At 57.3% G+C, this 16,868-nt stretch overlaps 5 protein-coding genes across 5 annotated transcripts; 3 read left to right on the top strand and 2 right to left on the bottom strand.

The window, feature by feature from the left end:
• Positions 1 to 287: 287 nt before the first annotated feature.
• Positions 288 to 3,677, bottom strand: KVR01_005053 (uncharacterized protein). Its single transcript, XM_044791715.1, has 2 exons — positions 1,181 to 3,677; positions 288 to 1,109 (listed from the first exon to the last, which is right to left on the bottom strand). The coding sequence occupies exons 1-2, from the start codon at positions 2,867 to 2,869 to the stop codon at positions 522 to 524; spliced, it is 2,277 nt and encodes a 758-aa protein (XP_044645498.1). The 5' UTR covers positions 2,870 to 3,677; the 3' UTR covers positions 288 to 521.
• A 79-nt stretch (positions 3,678 to 3,756) lies between these two features.
• KVR01_004923 (AAA family ATPase peroxin 6) lies at positions 3,757 to 8,775 on the top strand. Its single transcript, XM_044783802.1, has 3 exons — positions 3,757 to 4,410; positions 4,478 to 7,901; positions 7,960 to 8,775. The coding sequence occupies exons 1-3, from the start codon at positions 4,236 to 4,238 to the stop codon at positions 8,639 to 8,641; spliced, it is 4,281 nt and encodes a 1,426-aa protein (XP_044645368.1). The 5' UTR covers positions 3,757 to 4,235; the 3' UTR covers positions 8,642 to 8,775.
• A 128-nt stretch (positions 8,776 to 8,903) lies between these two features.
• On the bottom strand, positions 8,904 to 10,927 carry KVR01_005579 (uncharacterized protein). The gene is made up of 2 exons (XM_044793865.1): positions 10,116 to 10,927; positions 8,904 to 10,041 (listed from the first exon to the last, which is right to left on the bottom strand). Exons 1-2 carry the CDS (start codon positions 10,557 to 10,559, stop codon positions 9,214 to 9,216), a joined length of 1,272 nt encoding a protein of 423 aa, XP_044646024.1. The 5' UTR covers positions 10,560 to 10,927; the 3' UTR covers positions 8,904 to 9,213.
• Positions 10,928 to 11,597: 670 nt separating this feature from the next.
• KVR01_004991 (uncharacterized protein) lies at positions 11,598 to 13,225 on the top strand (the record flags this gene model as incomplete). The annotated part of the gene is made up of 3 exons (XM_044786887.1): positions 11,598 to 12,377; positions 12,445 to 13,076; positions 13,150 to 13,225. The coding sequence occupies 3 exons, from the start codon at positions 11,598 to 11,600 to the stop codon at positions 13,223 to 13,225; spliced, it is 1,488 nt and encodes a 495-aa protein (XP_044645436.1).
• A 923-nt stretch (positions 13,226 to 14,148) lies between these two features.
• KVR01_005519 (uncharacterized protein) lies at positions 14,149 to 15,851 on the top strand. Its single transcript, XM_044794088.1, has one exon. It carries the CDS (start codon positions 14,889 to 14,891, stop codon positions 15,312 to 15,314), a length of 426 nt encoding a protein of 141 aa, XP_044645964.1. The 5' UTR covers positions 14,149 to 14,888; the 3' UTR covers positions 15,315 to 15,851.
• Positions 15,852 to 16,868: the final 1,017 nt, after the last annotated feature.

The raw sequence follows: 16,868 nt of genomic DNA, 5'->3' as shown, positions 1-16,868 counted from the left end.
TCAACTGACAGCCAACGGATCCGACTATCTGGTAAGCATTTGCAGGCCTGTTAAGCGCCGGTGTGCCATTTTGAAACAGTTTGACCGCCTCTATGCCCAGGTCGGTGTGCGCGCGTGTGTGTGTTCGCGTGCACAAGATGCTGTTGGCCGTGGGAGCCATTCGGGCAATTTTCTTGTTTGCCCTCTGCTTCCTTCATCTTCTACTGTGCATCGATCGTGTTGATTGTGGGCCACCAGATCATCCCCGTGGCAATACCACTGTTCGCGATGATCTATGCATGTGCATATGCAGGAACAAGTCAAGTGTATTAAGTTAATCTGTGAGGTCTTTGTGTTTGCAGGCCGCCCATCCTGGCGTTGCATGCACGCCCATGATAAACAGCTAGCCAGGACGCCAGGCTAGTCTCGATGTCGCTATGCCCCATAAGTACATGATATCTAAGCAGCTCAAAATATCCAAAGGGGCTGTATATATGCAGGTTCCCATGGCCCATGACAGCGTCGCTCGTAAACTCATCACACTATGCAGACAACTCCTCGCTGCTGCTGGGGCTCTCGCCCGACGTGTCGCCCTCGTCGGCGGCCGGCCCTTGGTTGTTGCCAGCCCCATCGCCTGTCGCGCGGTCGTCCACCCACTGCCCGACATCTTCACAGCCCTTGGGCACCCGGCACCTGGCCCTCTCGTCCGGGGGACACGTCCGCCAGAGCGTCTCCCTCAGCTCCTGGAACACCTCGCGCTCCGCGTCCATCGCCCATATCACGTCCAGGTGCTCGTACTCGGGGATCACTTTGCTGAAGACCACGCGCGCATGCGGCTCGCGCCCACGTTCAAACCGGCGCAGGAGCTTCTCCCCGTCCACCAGGTCGTCGCGGCCGCACACCCAGAACGCCATCGGCGGGCTTTGCGAGTTATACCATGCCGAAGATCCCTTTGGCCGCCGGTGGTGGTGGTTGTGGTGGTTGTGGTGGTTCTGATGGCGTGTTCGTGTAGGCGAGCGCGGCTCGCTTGCGTGCACCTCGGGAGGCACGGCTGCGACGGGGTTCTGGGACTCATCCTCGTCCTCGCGCTCCTCGGCACGCCATTCTTCCTTGGTGGAGAGGATGCATTTCTGCGCAGTTACGTGTCAGCGGGGCAGTTGCGCATAGAGGTCAGTAAGCACAGGCAGGAGCAGTGACTCACGTGCTTTGCGAAACACTCGCGTCCCAGCCACCACCTCATCGACTCGGCACTGACATAGACGGGGGCGAACTGGAAGAATCTGTTCCTGAGCCCCCGGTCCCACCTTGTATCCGACCAGTCGAACAGGAAAGAGAAGACCTTGTAGCCCATCCAACCGTAGAGCCTCGCGGGTAAGAACTTATGCGCGGTCATCATGATGGGTATAAAGGCATGGATGCCAAACATCATCCTGAACATGGCTGGGGTGATGACCCGCATGAATTTGAAATACATCTTTCCAATCAGTGGCCCGGCGTAGGCGGCCGGTGCCAGGGCACAGAACACAGAAAGCTTCTCCCCGAGCTCGGGTCTCTGTTCCTTGGCCAAGGCAACTAATGTCTCGGTCGTGCCCTGGGAGTGGGCTACCAGGCCAATCTTTGAGAATCCCGTCTCGTATAGGACACGAGAGGTCAGCGCGGGCAGGTCAAAAACGCCCATCTGCCTGATGTTCCAGCACCACATGCGCGGGTCGGAATACTCCAGCAGTACGTGCTTGGGCTTGAATCCGCAGCGATTGTTGCCGAGCCAGACGTCGTATCCTGACTTGCACAGCCAGAAGGCGAGGGACTGGTCATCGTTTACGCAGTACGCCCCGGCTGACTGCAGCAAGCCGTGCATGAGCAGTACTGGGTATTTCCGTCGCGCCTCGGGGTCTTTCAACTCCCTGCCCCGCCGCTTGCCGCCCGTGAAGGGGTCGGGGCCATGAGGTAGTCGCTCCTTGGCGTCAAGCTCGACGTATTCGCGAGGGTCGTAAACATGCCACAGGTCGATGATGAACCCGTCCTCGGTCTGGACTTCGAACTCTTCAACATCGAGGCCAACCCGCCGCGCGTAATAGCCCACGTCGCACTTAATGGGGTCCGGGCCACCTTCTGTGGGAATATAACCATTGTAGCTGACCACGCTATCATTGTCGGTCAGACGTCGTTCCTCAGAGGTGCGATGCTTCCACTTCCGCTCCTCCTCCCTTCTTGCGTCCCGTCGGCTGACTTCCTCCTCGTAGAACGGACGACCTTTATCCGGATTTCGAAACGTGAGTCTATACCAGATGCGCCTTGCCACCAGCGGGATGCTCGTGAAGAGGGACCCGAGAACTACGACGCCTAGGAATGACAGGCTTAGGAAGAAGGAAGACACTCTGAAAGCCGCACAATGGATGTCCCGCAGGATCGAGGAGGGGCCGTACAGTGGCAGCGGGGGGAACAGAGGGTTCGTGTGGGAGGGCGGCATGGCCCGCCGCAAGGAGCCTTCGGACGTCTTTTGCAACGACTTGCCATTGGGCACCGGGGGCGCGGTGAAGGCCTTGTGCGGTTCGCCGGGGTTATGGGAGGTCTGAGCCTCGACGTCAAGATCATGGTGGGCGCTTCCATTCCTCGAGTGTCGAGAGGCTGCAGGCCGGTCCTGTTCGAGCTCCTCCCTCAGCGTGTTCAATTTTTGCGCCTCTTCCAGAGGCACACCTGGCAGCCTGTGTCCTTGGGCCGTGGCGATGACGGGGTCCCTTGGCGTGACGAAGAGGGCCTGGGCGGCGACATTTTCCGAGTTATCCTCGTCTGGATTCTTGTGCGATAGTTTCTGTGATTGCTTTGCAAACTCGACTGCGGGGTGGGCCAGCGGCGTGGAGCTCGGGCCGGGTGTGTCGTCGCCTGTCATCGCCGTCGGTCGAGGCTACGATGAATATAGAGCCAGGCAGAGGAGGCAGAACGGTGAGAGCAGGTATAATTCTAGAAGACGGGAAAGACGTCATGGAAGAGATAAACAAAGACTATTATTCTCTAGTCCAGGAACCGGAGTCTGCAGTTCTAAGGCGTTGGTCTAGTTGCGCACGAGCAAGAAAGGAAAAAAAAGATGATGAAGCCCCTGACTACCCTGGAAGTTCTCCGTAAGGGGATGAGGACCACTCATTTCCCGGGGTCGGCCTATCGCGGGTCAGTGGAGGACAGACAGATGGTGAGAAGGGACGTCGGGATGGCACGAGGGCGGCGGCGGGAGAAGGCGCGTGACGGTGATATGCGACAGTGTGTAGGGTACCTAGTACTTATTAGTGAGGAGAGAATATCATCTGTCAAGGCACCCGGACACCCGTAATGGGTGGTCCATAGCCATAGATTCAGCCCCGCGCGTCATCTGTGCAGGGGTGGGTGGTCATGAAATTTTGCAGCCGCCTCTCCTCGATACGGACGGAGTACCAGCTAGTCAGACGTGGAAGTCCAGGCATGTGAAGACCAAGCCACACCCGCAGCTGGGTGCAGTTGTGCTATCGCGACTGCTCAAATCGAAGGCGAGATGGGCGCAGGGCTTGGCTTGGCATTCGTTATGATTGCCAGATTGGCATCACTGCAGAACCCAAGTACCCAAGTACCTAGGTACCTAGGTAGATATATCTTGCAGAAACTTGATGTCATTTGCAAGAGTCAATGCAGACAGAAGGTCGACCCAGGCGGTGAGGTGGTGACTGAATACACGAAAAGGATGCAAGGCACAGAAGAGAAGAGGGACACGTTTGGATTGGGATGGATTGAACTTGAATCTCGGCTTTATATCAGTCTTCTATGTTTGGCAAAATAAAAATAAAGTTGCCTCCAGATGCGACTACACACGGACGGACACTTGCCGTTCGTTGGGTTGGGGTTGGAGTCGGCCGGCTGCCCATCCTGCCATCCTGCAGCCCGCCAGCCCGCTTGCCGAGGTTCTCCAGGAGAATCGGCAGGGGTCCACGGGACTCGTCAACCTCACTCCGCGCCGAACAATTGACTCCGGCACCACCTGTCGCATATCTGTCTGTCTTTCCTTCCGTCTGGAAACCGTCAAGCTGCTGACCATCTCAAACGGGGTCGGTTGCGCCGTGTCGTGTTATACTACGCCGCCCCATCTCCCAATCCCCCACCCGAGAAGACGATGAGCTCCCGATAACTGAGCTCCATAGAGCTGTGCGCTGCGGGGCCGACACTCATCGCCAACCTCGTCTGGGTCACGCCTCTTGACTTGCTATACCTCCCCCTCATACCAGCTGACGGCCATGTCTTCACCGGCACCCGTCGACCTGTCTCATCCCCACCGGAAGCGGAAGAGAAGGCGCAGACACGACAAACCTGCCATTGCCGCCCGGCTCGTCCTTGATGATCATGTCAAGGGTGACGTTGGCATCTTGTCCGAGGACTTGTTCGCCGACCTGTTCCCACATCTGAAACATGGTAGCTCTTCCTGCCTGTCCCTCATACCCTGGCTTTCTCATGCTAATACTCACCTCTGCTGCTCAAGACGCACAGCACGACCAGGATGGCCCCCTCGTCCCCGACGTGCTCCACGTCGCTCTGGCCCCGTGGGCACCCAATGCCTCGCCCGAAACCACGAGCTGGACAATAGTACCTGTCACACAGTCTTCTGCCCTCGCACACTCGACTCTCCAGTTCTCTCCCTCCTCCCTCGCCCTCCAGAGCTTTGCGACCACCCTTCAACAGGTTGCGCCATCCAAGCTGTCCAGCCACAGCCGAAGTGGAATCGAGATATTGGTTTTGGACGTGGTGGCTCTATCACTCGATACAGTCTTCGTGAGCCTCGAGGGCGACCTCGCGAAAAGATTGGAAGATGGGGAGGGCACTTTCTTCAGGGACCATCCCGACGTTACCTCGGCCCAGCTCAAAGGCAAGGGCAAGGGCGCCACAGATGAGCCCTCTCCGGATGAGCGCCTCAAAACCGCCATACGCGTTGCTCTTGGTACATTGAAAGTGGTCCATTCCGGAGATCTGTTTCCACTGCCTCTGCCACCTCACGCCGTAACTCACGTGCCCCCGAACCCAGGCAAGGTCACGCTTTGCGAGCCAGTTGCCCAAGGAATCTTGTCGCCATCAACAAAGATAATCGTATCTAGAGGGCGTATGCACTCCAAGGATAGCCGTACTTCATCAGCCATGTCCTCGTCTAAGAAGCTTAACGGGCTTGCCGAGGATGATGACGACACTGCGAACGACCAATTCTATTCCGCTGCGGAGGAACGCTATAGGACGAGCACAGAAGCCCAAACTGAAGAGTCGGATGTCATCACCGAGACTGAAGAGTCAGAGCTTTCTTTGGATGAGCACGACGATTTATCGGACGATTCGATGGATGACCTGATCTCCCTCCAGGCCCCAGCGTTGCCCGCGACAGCCAGCGGGGTGTCCACGATGGTTGCCGGCACACCGATGACCTTGGGCCGCGGCCGAAAGACGAACGGTATCAGTACGCCTGGCTCAGTCTTCTCAACCTTTACTGCCACTACGGCGAGGCTCGACCGACCTCGCGGGCGGCTGTTCAAAGCACAGGGTCTCATGAGACCCATTCCTCCAGAGCTCCTACATCCGAAGGTCCTCCCCGCTGATGACGAGGAGGCTCGTGTGTATGTCGACATTAGCAATTTGACAAGGATTGGTTGTTTTTCTGGAGACTGGGTGAGGTTGGAACCTGCACAGGAGCCTCCTGCGAACGGGTTCGGCCAGTTTGGCCTCGGGAGCTTTGGCGACATAGGCGAGGAGGAGCCAGACTGGCGGCCAGTGAGGGTCTTCGGTTTGCCAGAAGGCTACTCACAGCGACCTGTGACGAGGATTGTGCACTCCAAAAATGAGGGCAGACGACCTTCCTTCTTCGAGTCCCAGCTGCAGAAACCGTCAAGCCCTGCGGTCTATGTGTCGCCTGTCTTGTTGGCAAACCTTGACGGCCCGGCCTATCTGCGGATAGCCCCTTTAAAGAGGGGCTCCCCGGTTTTGGCGAAGAATCCCTTGTCAAAGCTGACAGGCTCTTCACAACCACCGTATGCTCGCGAGGTCACCCTGCGCCATGTTCGAACTCCGAGATCGGTGGAGCGGGACGTCCAAACAGCTGTTATGGCCGGGGTGAAGTCCTATTTTGAAAAGAAATCGAGAATAGTCAAAAGTGGTGACTTGATCGCTTTTCCTATCGACACGCAGCTCGGAAGGACACTCCAGGAATCCGGCGCGGATAACCTCGCTGTTGATGATATTCTGTCTTTGGCCGCGTCAAATCCTACGAACCGAAGACAGGGTCTCAGCTATGATGAGGTGGTCTGGTTCAAGGTGACCCATATTGTTCCAATGAAACGTGAAGGCCCTGAGGAAGAGCCTGAAGAAGATACGTGGGGCTCAGTCGCATGCATCGATGTCTCAATGACACTCTTGCGACAGACAGGGTCTGTGACAAGCCGCATACCGGGTGTTCAGGACAGCACATGGAGGTACTATTTGGGCCTGAGAAAGCCGCCAGATCGATCTTTACAGTCTCCACCGACAGCAATTATGGAACCAGAGAAGCCTCGAGTTTCTCCCCTGCGGAGCCGCTTGCGTAAGCTCCTATCAGCAGCAACAAGTCGAAGGGCGATGCAGCTCAAAATGCCCCCTTTGGCGATCTTGCTCGTGTCCACCCAGAGAAATATCGGGAAAACCACCGTTGCGGGGGATGCGTGTCTTGACATTGGCCTACACACCTTTGTGCTAGACGCATATGACATTGTCAACGACGCAGGGTCAGGGGGCAGCGACGTCAAGACGGAAGGATTCTTGAAGAGTCGAGCTGAGCGGGCCATGAGCTGCGGCCCAGAGTGCTGTGCTTTGCTCATCAGGCATGTTGAAGCTTTCACCGCGGACAGGATGGTATCGTCAATGAGAGAGATCCTAGCCGATGCCAGAGTGGTCATTGCTACTACGACCGAGGTGGACAAGGTACCCGACGGGGTGAGAGGACTGTTTACCCACGAGCTCGAGATGAGGGCTCCCGACGAGGGCGAGCGAGAAGTGATACTGAGAAGCGTCATCGACGACCGAGCAATTTCTCTCAGCCCTGAGGTCGAATTAAGCAGTGTAGCCCTCAAAACCGCCGCTCTAGTCGCAGGTGACCTGGTCGACGTCGTCGACCGGGCCCTGGTCGCCCAGCGATCACGTCTCGAGAGACTCACCTCCCAAGAAACGGATACAAGCACCAGGCTCACCATCCGTGACATTCAAGTCGCTGGCGGTCCATCCTCTCGCGGCCTGACACCGGCTGATTTTGATGTCGCTGTGGAAGCTGCGCGCAAGAATTTTGCAGACGCCATTGGGGCCCCAAAGATCCCCAATGTTACATGGGATGACGTTGGTGGTCTTGAAAACGTCAAAGATACCGTTTCAGAGACCATACAACTTCCTCTCGAGCGGCCTGAGCTGTTTGCTAAGGGTATGAAGAAGCGCAGTGGCATTCTTTTCTACGGACCACCTGGGACAGGTAAAACGCTGCTGGCGAAGGCTATTGCAACTGAGTATAGCCTGAACTTCTTTAGCGTGAAGGGTCCTGAGCTGCTTAATATGTATATTGGTGAGTCTGAAGCCAACGTGCGGCGGGTCTTCCAGAGGGCAAGGGATGCCCGGCCATGTGTGGTGTTCTTCGATGAACTGGATTCCGTGGCTCCGAAGAGAGGCAACCAAGGAGACAGCGGTGGTGTGATGGACCGCATTGTGAGTCAGCTTCTGGCTGAACTGGACGGAATGTCCAGCGGCGAGGACAGTGCAGGAGGAGTGTTTGTTATCGGTGCCACGAACCGGCCGGATCTTTTGGACTCGGCACTGCTGCGGCCAGGAAGATTTGACAAGATGCTGTACCTGGGAGTGTCTGACACTCATGAGAAGCAGCTTAGGATCCTGGAAGCACTGACACGCAAGTAAGTGCAGTTTGAAACCTCGTCCACCTGAGCACGAAGGCTGACCATCCATTCGCAGATTTACCCTCCATCCGGCTCTCACACTGCGCGCCGTCGCCGAGAAGCTTCCATTCACATACACGGGCGCCGACTTTTATGCGCTATGCAGCGACGCCATGCTCAAGGCCGTGACAAGACAGGCCGGCAAGGTGGACGTCAAGATCAAGGCCCTCAACGCCGAAGCGGAGGCCGAGGGCAAGAAGCAGGCCATCTCCACGGCCAACTTCTTCGATCACCACGCCACACCGGAGGACGTCGCCGTGATGGTGACCGAGGAGGACTTCATGGACGCGCACAGGGAGCTCATCCCCAGCGTGAGCGCGGGCGAGCTGTCCCACTACGAGCGAGTAAGGGCCACCTTCGAGGGCGGCCGGGAGGCCAACGGCGCCGCGGGCGCAAATGCGGAGAAGCAGAGGCCGGCCCCGCTCAACCTCAGTCAGAGGACGGTGTCGACCGCGTCGCAGCGGAGCGCAAAGGGCAAGGGCAAGTCGATTATTGCTAGCAGCAAGGGCAAAGGCAAGGCGGTCGCTGCGGGAAGTGATGGTGAGGATGCCGAGTATGAGGATGACTATGGGATCGACGCCCAGGAGGCCGATGGAGATGGGCCGAATGGGGTCAGCACCAAGAGCAAGGGGAAGGGAAAGGCGGTTGCTGGATTCCAAGACGGTACGGCGAGTGACGACGATGGACTGTATGACTGAGTGTGCTTCAACTCCGGACCTGGTATCGGTACAATGGGGCAAAAGTAAATAAGGAAATGGCACGTGTTTATATGACCGAGGAACAACGGCCACAGAATGTAACAAAGTACAATCTACATGTATTGTGCCTGGAACAACTGGGTCCTTTCGCATGCTGACTTCCATTCTCCTTCAGGATTGAGATCCACTAGCACTTGCCCTCCCTGCATTGCTCCGGGGTGGTGCTGAAGGGTCTCATTGTTGCACAATCCGTCCGTACCAGTCGCAGACGTTACTAGTTGGCTGAGATACAATTCGCCGGAGTCTGGTCGCATGAATATTCAAAACTGACAGGCCTTTTGATGCATTGAGCTTGCATTCCATATCAATAAACAACACTCCAGGGAGACCGATACTCGACCCCGACATATAAATCTGAAAGTCCCAGGCAAATACTCCTCACCTCCTAAACCCAAAGCTCATATAGGAATTACCACGACTGCCATACTCCTTGCTACTGATATCAACATCAGTTGAACACAGCCGTACTGAGGTCCCTGCTGTAATCCGGCGATCTGTTTGTCCTGCAACGATCATGCCTTGGTCCCCTCCGCCTCGACCCCTTCCTTAACCTCACCGGCCGGCTTGGCTGTATCCGACTTCTCCTCCTCCTCCTCCTCCTCCGGCTCAGGCTCCTCCTTAATAGCCTCCTGGCTCTCAACCTTCTCGATCTCCTCGGCGCTCGCGCTCGCCACCCTGGCCCCGGCGAACGTCCCTTCGCTCTGCGCCTTCCACGTCGCCGTGGTAGGGCTCTGCACTGTATGCAGCGCCGCGCCGAGACTGTTGTCCCCGGCGCCGCTGCTCTTCCACGCGCCGCTGGTGGGAGACTGCAGCCCCGCCGCGGTGGTGGCGGCCGACGACGCGGAGGCCGCGACGGATAGCTGCGACATCTCCTTTGTCGGGGCGTCTGCCTGCTCCGCCTCGGCCCCCTCGCCGCCCGCCTCGGCCTTCTTGCCGTGGACCTTCTCCCTCAGCGCCTCGAGCTTGGCTTTCTTCGCCCTCGCCGCGGCCTCCTTGGCCTTCTGCGCGGCCTCCTCCGCGACGCTCTTGGTGGCGGCGACGACGTTGTTGTTGTTGTTGTTGTTACTGTTGCTGCCGCTGCTGCTGGTGGTGGGGCTCTTGGCGCCCTTGACGATGGCGGCGATCTTGTTGGCATTCTGTTCGGCCTCGCTCTTGACCCGGTCGGGCGGCGGTGGCGGGTTTGGCATGGCGGGCGGGAAGGGGGTCTTGTTCTCGGGCTGCTTGTACTTGGGCACGGGGGCGACGGCGCCCTTCTTGGGCTGGGTGAACTCGTCGTAGTAGATCTTGACGTGCTGCTTCAGCTCGCCGTACTCGTTCCACTCCTCGATCTCGACGATGTCCTAGGCCGCAAGAACCGGGGTGTTAGCTAGTCATTTCCCATTTCCGCCTGGGGAGAGGGGCCGGGCAGACTCACGCCGAGCACTATGCCGGTCTGGACGAGCCCGGGTAGCCTCCGTACGCGGCCGTCCGCAGCCTTGCCGGCTCGACGGCCCCAGAGCATGCGCGCCTTCTCATCGGTGGCGACGTCGATGGCCTTGAAGGGCACACGGTTGGCGCGCAGGATGGTCTCGAGTCGCGAGGTGGCTGTGATGATGTGGCGGTTCCCCGCGGTCAGGGAGGTGTAGATGTACAGTGCTGGGTCGGTGCTGTAGTTCTTGACCACCTTCCTGACCACCTTCTTGACCGGGGCCGACGCAGGGGCATCGGCCGAGCCCTCTGCTGGCGTCGGCGTCTCAGCCGACTTGGAGCTCTGGGCTGCTGGCTCCTCGGCTGAAGCTGGGGGGGCGGGGGCAGGTGTTGGTGCTGCTGCTGCTGCTGGTGTTGCTGCTGGTGCTGCAGCTGGTTCCTCGGACGCCATGGTGGGTGGTGGTCTGGTGCTTTCTCTGGGGGTTTGGGGCTTCGTGGAGGCAGGTGGATGATCTTGGGATGGCTCTGGGGTCTGGGGTTGTCGCTGCAGACGTGGCACTTGGTTGATGTTCCGGTGAGATGGGCCAGGGTGGGATGGGACGGAGGTACGCGGAGGGGCCACTTCACACTCCCACACAAGAGAGCTCTGGGCTCAGAGAGATCAGAGGTGGCCGGCCTCAGCGTACGAGCAGGTGGATCCTGCGTTTCACCAATGGGCCATTTTAGCCCGGCCAGCGGTGGTGGCCACCATGTCAAAGAAAGGCCTACGCGATCTGCAATTTCTCGGCCCTCCCCGCCAACGCTATGCTACTGTAAAATCAACTGCAGGTTACCGTTGTAGGAGGATGGGTGAATTCAAGACTAACTAATAGTCCTGTCTCCCGCTGTCCTCTGATTGCCTTATCGATAGTATGACGTACTCAGGGGTCCTATTGCCGAGCTGCATCGTCTGACTGGTACCCCGTACTTATAGGTACCTAGGGCTAGTATGTTTAGCTGTCTTGTACGCACACCTGTATTTACCATCAAGGTCAGGGCTCATAAAACAATACGCCATGTCAATCCGGCGTGGCCGATATGCCGCCATTGTGAGACATTCCGAGCATGGTTACATCAAAGCCACAATGCTGGGAATGGAACAACTTCGCTATTGCTCTGGTCCTGTTCCTGGAGTCCGAGGGACCACAATCGGTGATTTTGGCCAGACTGGCTCTCGGCACAAAGTGCCGGAGCAGCAGGTGCTGCAAGTTCCCTTTAAGAGAAACTAGAAACTGGGTGTAGAAAGGAAATCTCACATTTGTTATTGTAGCTGTACGAGACCGGTCCACCAACAGGACAATCTTGGTTCCCGTGCCGCTTCAATACATGACTTGCTTGCTGCGGTTGAGTGAAGTGATATAAGACATGTGCATCAGTGAGAGATGTGCACATATGGCTCCGGAATCATTCTGTAAATTGCCCCAATACTTCAACCGTCCTTGAGATACAAATGTGCTTATTGGTCCCACCAAAAAAAGGCTCCAGGGGGCACAAGAGCACCAAGACGAAAAGCACCCCGGAGATCAAACCTGTCGCCGTTCCTGCCATGCCCACACATAGCCGTATGCCTCGGCCCAAGACCAGTGCCTCCTCTGTGGCATCCCCCATGTGTCACACAGAGCATCTCATCGACTATCTCAGGGAGAGATACCCGACGGAAAGCACAACCTGGGAACAGTACAGCCACAATCTCGCGCTGCACCACTTGGATGAACATGTCCACACACAGTTTGACCAGGCCAAATCCGCAACCGAAGGGGTCGGGAAAGGTATCAAACAAATCCAGGAGCGCCTAGAAGAGATGGATGAGATTCTGAAAGGGGCAGACGAGGCTGCAAAATCCGCCAGGGACTTTGGAGAGGAGACGAGGAAGAGGCGATCCGCAAAGGCAGATGAGCAGAGCAAGATGAAGGAAGACGCGGCAAAGAAAGAGCTTGAGCGCTTGAAGGGGCTGGTGGAGAAGCAAGAAAAGGAGAGCGAGGAACGCAAGAACAAGCCGGCCCCGAAAAAGGGTCTTGAAGAGGCAGATGTCCTGAAGTTGATCGATGAGCGCGACATGCGGCGAGAGTTGGAGGGACTGAGGGGGCTGCAGGAAGGGGCTACGCCAAAGCACAGCAAAGAGTGCCTCGGGGAGGCTGACCTTGTCAAGATCCTTGATCAACGCGACCACGAGCGAGAACATGCCAGACTTCAGGCGCTTGAAAAGCAAAAAGCAGAGGACGCCAAGCAGGTGAGTGGTCGGAACGAGCTCCCGCCTACCGACCAGCATTACATTGGGACTGACTCTGTTCTTTCAGGACGAAATCAAGATGCAGGAGCTCAGATTCTCCGAGATGTTGGAGGAGAATGAAAGGAAAAGGGAATTTGAGAGGCTCAAGGTCCTTGAGGCGGACATCCTGAGGCAGGCTGCCGGTGGCTATGCGAGCCCAAGCGACACGGTGACCCCAAGCCTGGCAGAAATCGAAGGCATGATCGAAAGGATCTTGGAGCGACATGACCTGACGCGACGGTTTGAAGAAAGTTCCCCAGCTCGAGGGACCAGGCAGAGGCAGGAGGCATCAACCATCGCTGAACCCAGCCGCGAAGCCGAGGCCCAGCGCACGATCGGCCAGATCTTGGGAACGCTCCTGCAGCGTCAGAATGTCGACCAGGCGACGGAGCTGCTGGAACGCCTATTGCACAAGACAAGGCAGGACAGCCGTAGTGACCGGCACTGGATCCTAAGCGAAGTTCTCGCATACGTGGACGACTACTTGATGCCTGAGCAGCGTCAGGAAGAGTCTGGGCGGTCTGGCCATCACCACCATCACCGTCACCATGTAAACGACACGGGCTGCAGGTTTGGTTGTGAAGCACCGAGCCCATATGCGTGTCCTTGCAGCTTGCACGCCTCGCCTCCTCCTCGAGATGGCCACCCCAGTTTCGGTCCGTCAGGCCGCTGGCAGCCAATACGCCCCCGACCCCGAGTTGAGAGGCCGGCCACGCGCCCCTGGGAGCCCGAGACTCATCAACACTGGCACGAGAGCCCACACTTCTGAGGTGTTGCGTCCCAAGCATGGCAGCCTGGAGATCCTATAGTACTCGGTGTATGATGAACCGGGCTGGCACTGACCAGGCCAGCCGAGGCGATGAGGGAGTGTGTATGTCTGCTGCGCATCGCCGGAGTCTGTGATGCAGCCACGGTGCTTATCCGGAGGGCTTGTCCGTGTGGTGGGCCTGACCGCTGTTTGAGAGGGCCGGTTTGGGGCAAAGCATCCGACGTCGTGCACAACGGTGCTATATTCCGTAGTGGCATATAAGACGCAGGCTGGGATCGGGTCTGCGGGTCTGGACTTTTGTAGATTAGGAGTCGGTGGGGTTGTCCCATGGCCGAGGGAAATTGGAATGGGGTTTTGTCGTGCGCAGACGCCAGCGGCCGACCTCTGCGGCCTGAGCACGATTACGATGGTCAAGCTCGTGCAGAAGCTTAAACGCGTGTGTCAAGCTTTATCGGGGCGTCTTAGTCCTGGTCATCTCTGCTGTCCACAATAATAATAAGTGGCGTTTCCTCTATCAACTGGCGTGGCACGAAAACCTCGTGGTGCGACGTTGCCTCGGACAATAGACACGTTTTGTGCAACCGTCGGCCCAGGACAATACGAGAGTGGCCTTGGCCTGCTGAAGAATTGTAGATTGTTCCATTGATGCTTCTTCCCCGCCATGATCGTTAGTTCCGAGGGCTGCGAGGAGGTCAACGGCCGCCGCTCGAGTCGGATGCCCCGCTGCAGGCTTTGCAAGTTGCCACCACCACAAAAGTGTTCATTCCATGGTGCAGATATCACATGTTCTGGACTCCCCAGAGGCACGCAGGCAGGCAGGCAGGCACGCAGGTCGGTTGGCCGGCAGTGGCCGTCGGAAGCGGTTTTGGCATTTAAATATGGCGCATTGTTCGAGTCAATGTCGGCGGTTTTTGGGGTCTGACTTTTCGCCATGGCTCCTAGGGCGTCAGACCCTTGTTGCCTGCACTATCACCCTCATGGCTTGCAGATCTGTATCTCATCAGCCAATGAGGGTGTTTTGTTCCTGAAAAAGATGGGGCGGTGCTGCATGGGAGAGCCCAGGACCCAGCTCCAGTACCACGATGACCTCCTCCCAATAAGGTAGTGGGGCCCCAAATCCAGGGCTGGCATTGGCCAGGGCATCTCGAGTCCCACCTGCCTGACAACGTCAACCCGCTCGGATGAGATTGCGCTGCTTCCTGCTGCCCTGCTGCCCTGCTGCCCTGCTGCCCTGCTGCCCTGCTGCCCTGCTGCCGTTGCCGCACACACACAGAACCGGCTGACAGGCAGACAGGATGCAGAGACAACTGGTACTTGTGGGTGGAAAAGGAGGCGCACCCGCCCCCGTCCCTGTCCATCCCACACAGTGGCCCCTGCCGCCCCCATCCCACCCATCCCACCTGCCCACCCGGCCGCAATATCAACCTCGTCGGCCTTCCTTGCCTCGCCCGCACGTCCTTGCTCCTTCTCTCCCCAGCCAGCAGCTCTCAAATACACTCGCTCACTCACCCAGCTTGCCTCGCGCAGCCTTACATTCGCTACTACAAACTCACTCACGACTTTGACCGACGCCCCAGACTCACGACGACAAAGTTCACTGAATTCCTTTCTCATTCGACGCAGATCGCAAAAACCCTGTCGATAAACAAACACATCATCAGCTCATCCACCGGTCAACCGCACATCACAACCCCTCTCCCAAGATGCAGGTCTCAAACATCCTCCTCACCCTCCTGGCCGCCGGTGCCTCGGTCGTCTCCGCCCAGGACTCAACCACCGTCCTGACCACCTCTCTCACAAAGAGCGTCACCCTGACCATGGTCTCCCCCACCTCGAGCGTCGTCTCCTCCGCCGTGGACAACACCACCACAAGCGAGTCTGTCGCGGTCCCGACCACCTCCACCTTCTTCCCCATGGGCAACTCGACCAACCCCTACCCCTCCGGCACGGGTGCCATCCACACCTCCACCAAGGCCACCGCCACAGCCACCGACTCCTCCGGCGAGTCCAGCAGCGAGACCGGCGCCGCTGCTGCGAGCTCCTCCAGCTCCGCTGCCGTCGCCGGCGCCCAGACCCTGCAGGGCGGCCTGCTCCTCGGCGCCCTCGGCGCTGTTGCCATGCTTGTCTAATGGGCTCGCCGATAGGGGTTATCAGCTGAAATCATCGCGTTGGGGGCATCGACTTAATCCTTCGCTTCGGCCTTCACGTCGGATATGGGGTCAATGATAAAGCGTTTTTCATTTTAATTCTCACGGGGTCGAGAAGATTGGATGTTTTCTTGGTCGGAGAGGAGAGAGGGACGACAGGACCTGTGATACCACGACGCATCTTTTTCTTTGCCTCTGTTGTTTGTTTCTTCCCATCTATACACTTCTTGTCGGATCCATCATCATAGCTGGCTACCGGGCTGGCGCGATCCTACCTTTTTTCTCGGCCGTAAATTTGGACTATCACTCGCCATAGAACGCTGGAAAAGAGAAAAGTTATTTTTGGTCCCGAGTTGCAACCTCGTCACCCGAAAGGGGGAAGGAAGAGTTAGTTACGGAGATGTACGGCGGCGGCAAGCAGTTCATGGGCTTCATGTTGCATAGTTTTAGTACCCATTTCCCCAAACAGCGGGATCAAACATGACTGCAATCGACACGAAATGATGATCTGCTACTGAACCGAACCTGTCTGTGTCTTCCCGTCCAATGCTTGGGCCATGTCTTGAAAGCTAGTTCGTCTTGGGCCAAGTATCCGAGCCCGCCTCAAATCTTCAATCGGGAGCTCGCTGCGCATCTGATATATCTGCTGCGTCTCAGGGTGTGCTCGGTTGCGTCGAGGGCTGGCGGGCTGGCGGGTCAGAATGGCGAGACAGGGTCCTCCTTGCTCACAGAAGCAACTGCCAGCGAGGTCCGTCCGGCATTTACTGTGGGCTCGCTCGATGCGACATATTGGTTTGTGTGAGAAGGCGCAACGTCATTACTGTGCTGTAACAAACTACAAGTCTGCTCGCTCTTTCCTCTTTATCACAAACGACAGCTGTTACTTCCCGATACAACTGACAGGCTGCTCAATCCTTCCCAGGTTGTGGTAATTATATGGTATGCTCTCCTTCCATCTATAAATCTGTCTGCCTCTGCCAGAAGCTTTCTGCCTTGCTCTCCGCAACCCTGACTTCACTTTGGTACTCACAAGAAGCTCACTGCTTTCACACACGCGGTTGTTCCCCACTAGAGAAACTTGCAAAATCCTGACCAATGCCATCCCATTACCAGCTCCATATTCTGAGGGGAGAGCAGCAACCCAGAATCATCTCCTCAAAGTCATCAACACAATATGTACACTCGCCCCCGGCAATTCCTAGAACACTTCTTCCAAAACCCTTTCCTTCTTCTTTTAAACTCCTAGGACGCCCGGGTTGTTGAGACACCGATGCGGATATCTTTGGCTGGCAGTGCCTGTCCCAGAGCCCAGGAGAGGCAACCCCTCCCACCTTCCTTGTGCAGTGCGCCAGGAAGCCCCATTCACGTTCAGGCCCAGTGGCCATGCATCTCTTTAGAAAGGGTATCTTCGGTCGGTAGGGGGTACGGACGGGAGCAGACGCCCTCGAGATTCCCACAATTAACTTGTGGTTTGGCGCCGACAAACCAAGCAAGATGTTCTCTTCTCTAGGTCACTGTCGGGTGGGGGCACTTGTT

This window comes from Diaporthe batatas (assembly GCF_019321695.1).
Source record: "Diaporthe batatas strain CRI 302-4 chromosome Unknown Contig00005, whole genome shotgun sequence".
Taxonomy (NCBI): Eukaryota; Fungi; Ascomycota; class Sordariomycetes; order Diaporthales; family Diaporthaceae; genus Diaporthe; species Diaporthe batatas.
The sequence above is the reverse complement of the archived record's forward strand: the minus strand, read 5'-3'. Positions and strand labels throughout refer to the sequence as shown.

Excerpts from the sequence above, each read along its gene's own strand:
- KVR01_005053 (XM_044791715.1), bottom strand. The coding sequence starts at position 2,869 with ATGACAGGCGACGACACACCCGGCCCGAGCTCCACGCCGCTGGCCCAC. Across the intron at positions 1,110-1,180 it reads GCGAGTGTTTCGCAAAGCAC|AAATGCATCCTCTCCACCAA; the intron begins GTGAGTCACTGC and ends GTAACTGCGCAG.
- KVR01_004923 (XM_044783802.1), top strand. The coding sequence starts at position 4,236 with ATGTCTTCACCGGCACCCGTCGACCTGTCTCATCCCCACCGGAAGCGG. Across the intron at positions 4,411-4,477 it reads GTTCCCACATCTGAAACATG|ACGCACAGCACGACCAGGAT; the intron begins GTAGCTCTTCCT and ends CTGCTGCTCAAG. Across the intron at positions 7,902-7,959 it reads CTGGAAGCACTGACACGCAA|ATTTACCCTCCATCCGGCTC; the intron begins GTAAGTGCAGTT and ends ATCCATTCGCAG.
- KVR01_005579 (XM_044793865.1), bottom strand. The coding sequence starts at position 10,559 with ATGGCGTCCGAGGAACCAGCTGCAGCACCAGCAGCAACACCAGCAGCA. Across the intron at positions 10,042-10,115 it reads AGACCGGCATAGTGCTCGGC|GACATCGTCGAGATCGAGGA; the intron begins GTGAGTCTGCCC and ends CTTGCGGCCTAG.
- KVR01_005519 (XM_044794088.1), top strand. The coding sequence starts at position 14,889 with ATGCAGGTCTCAAACATCCTCCTCACCCTCCTGGCCGCCGGTGCCTCG.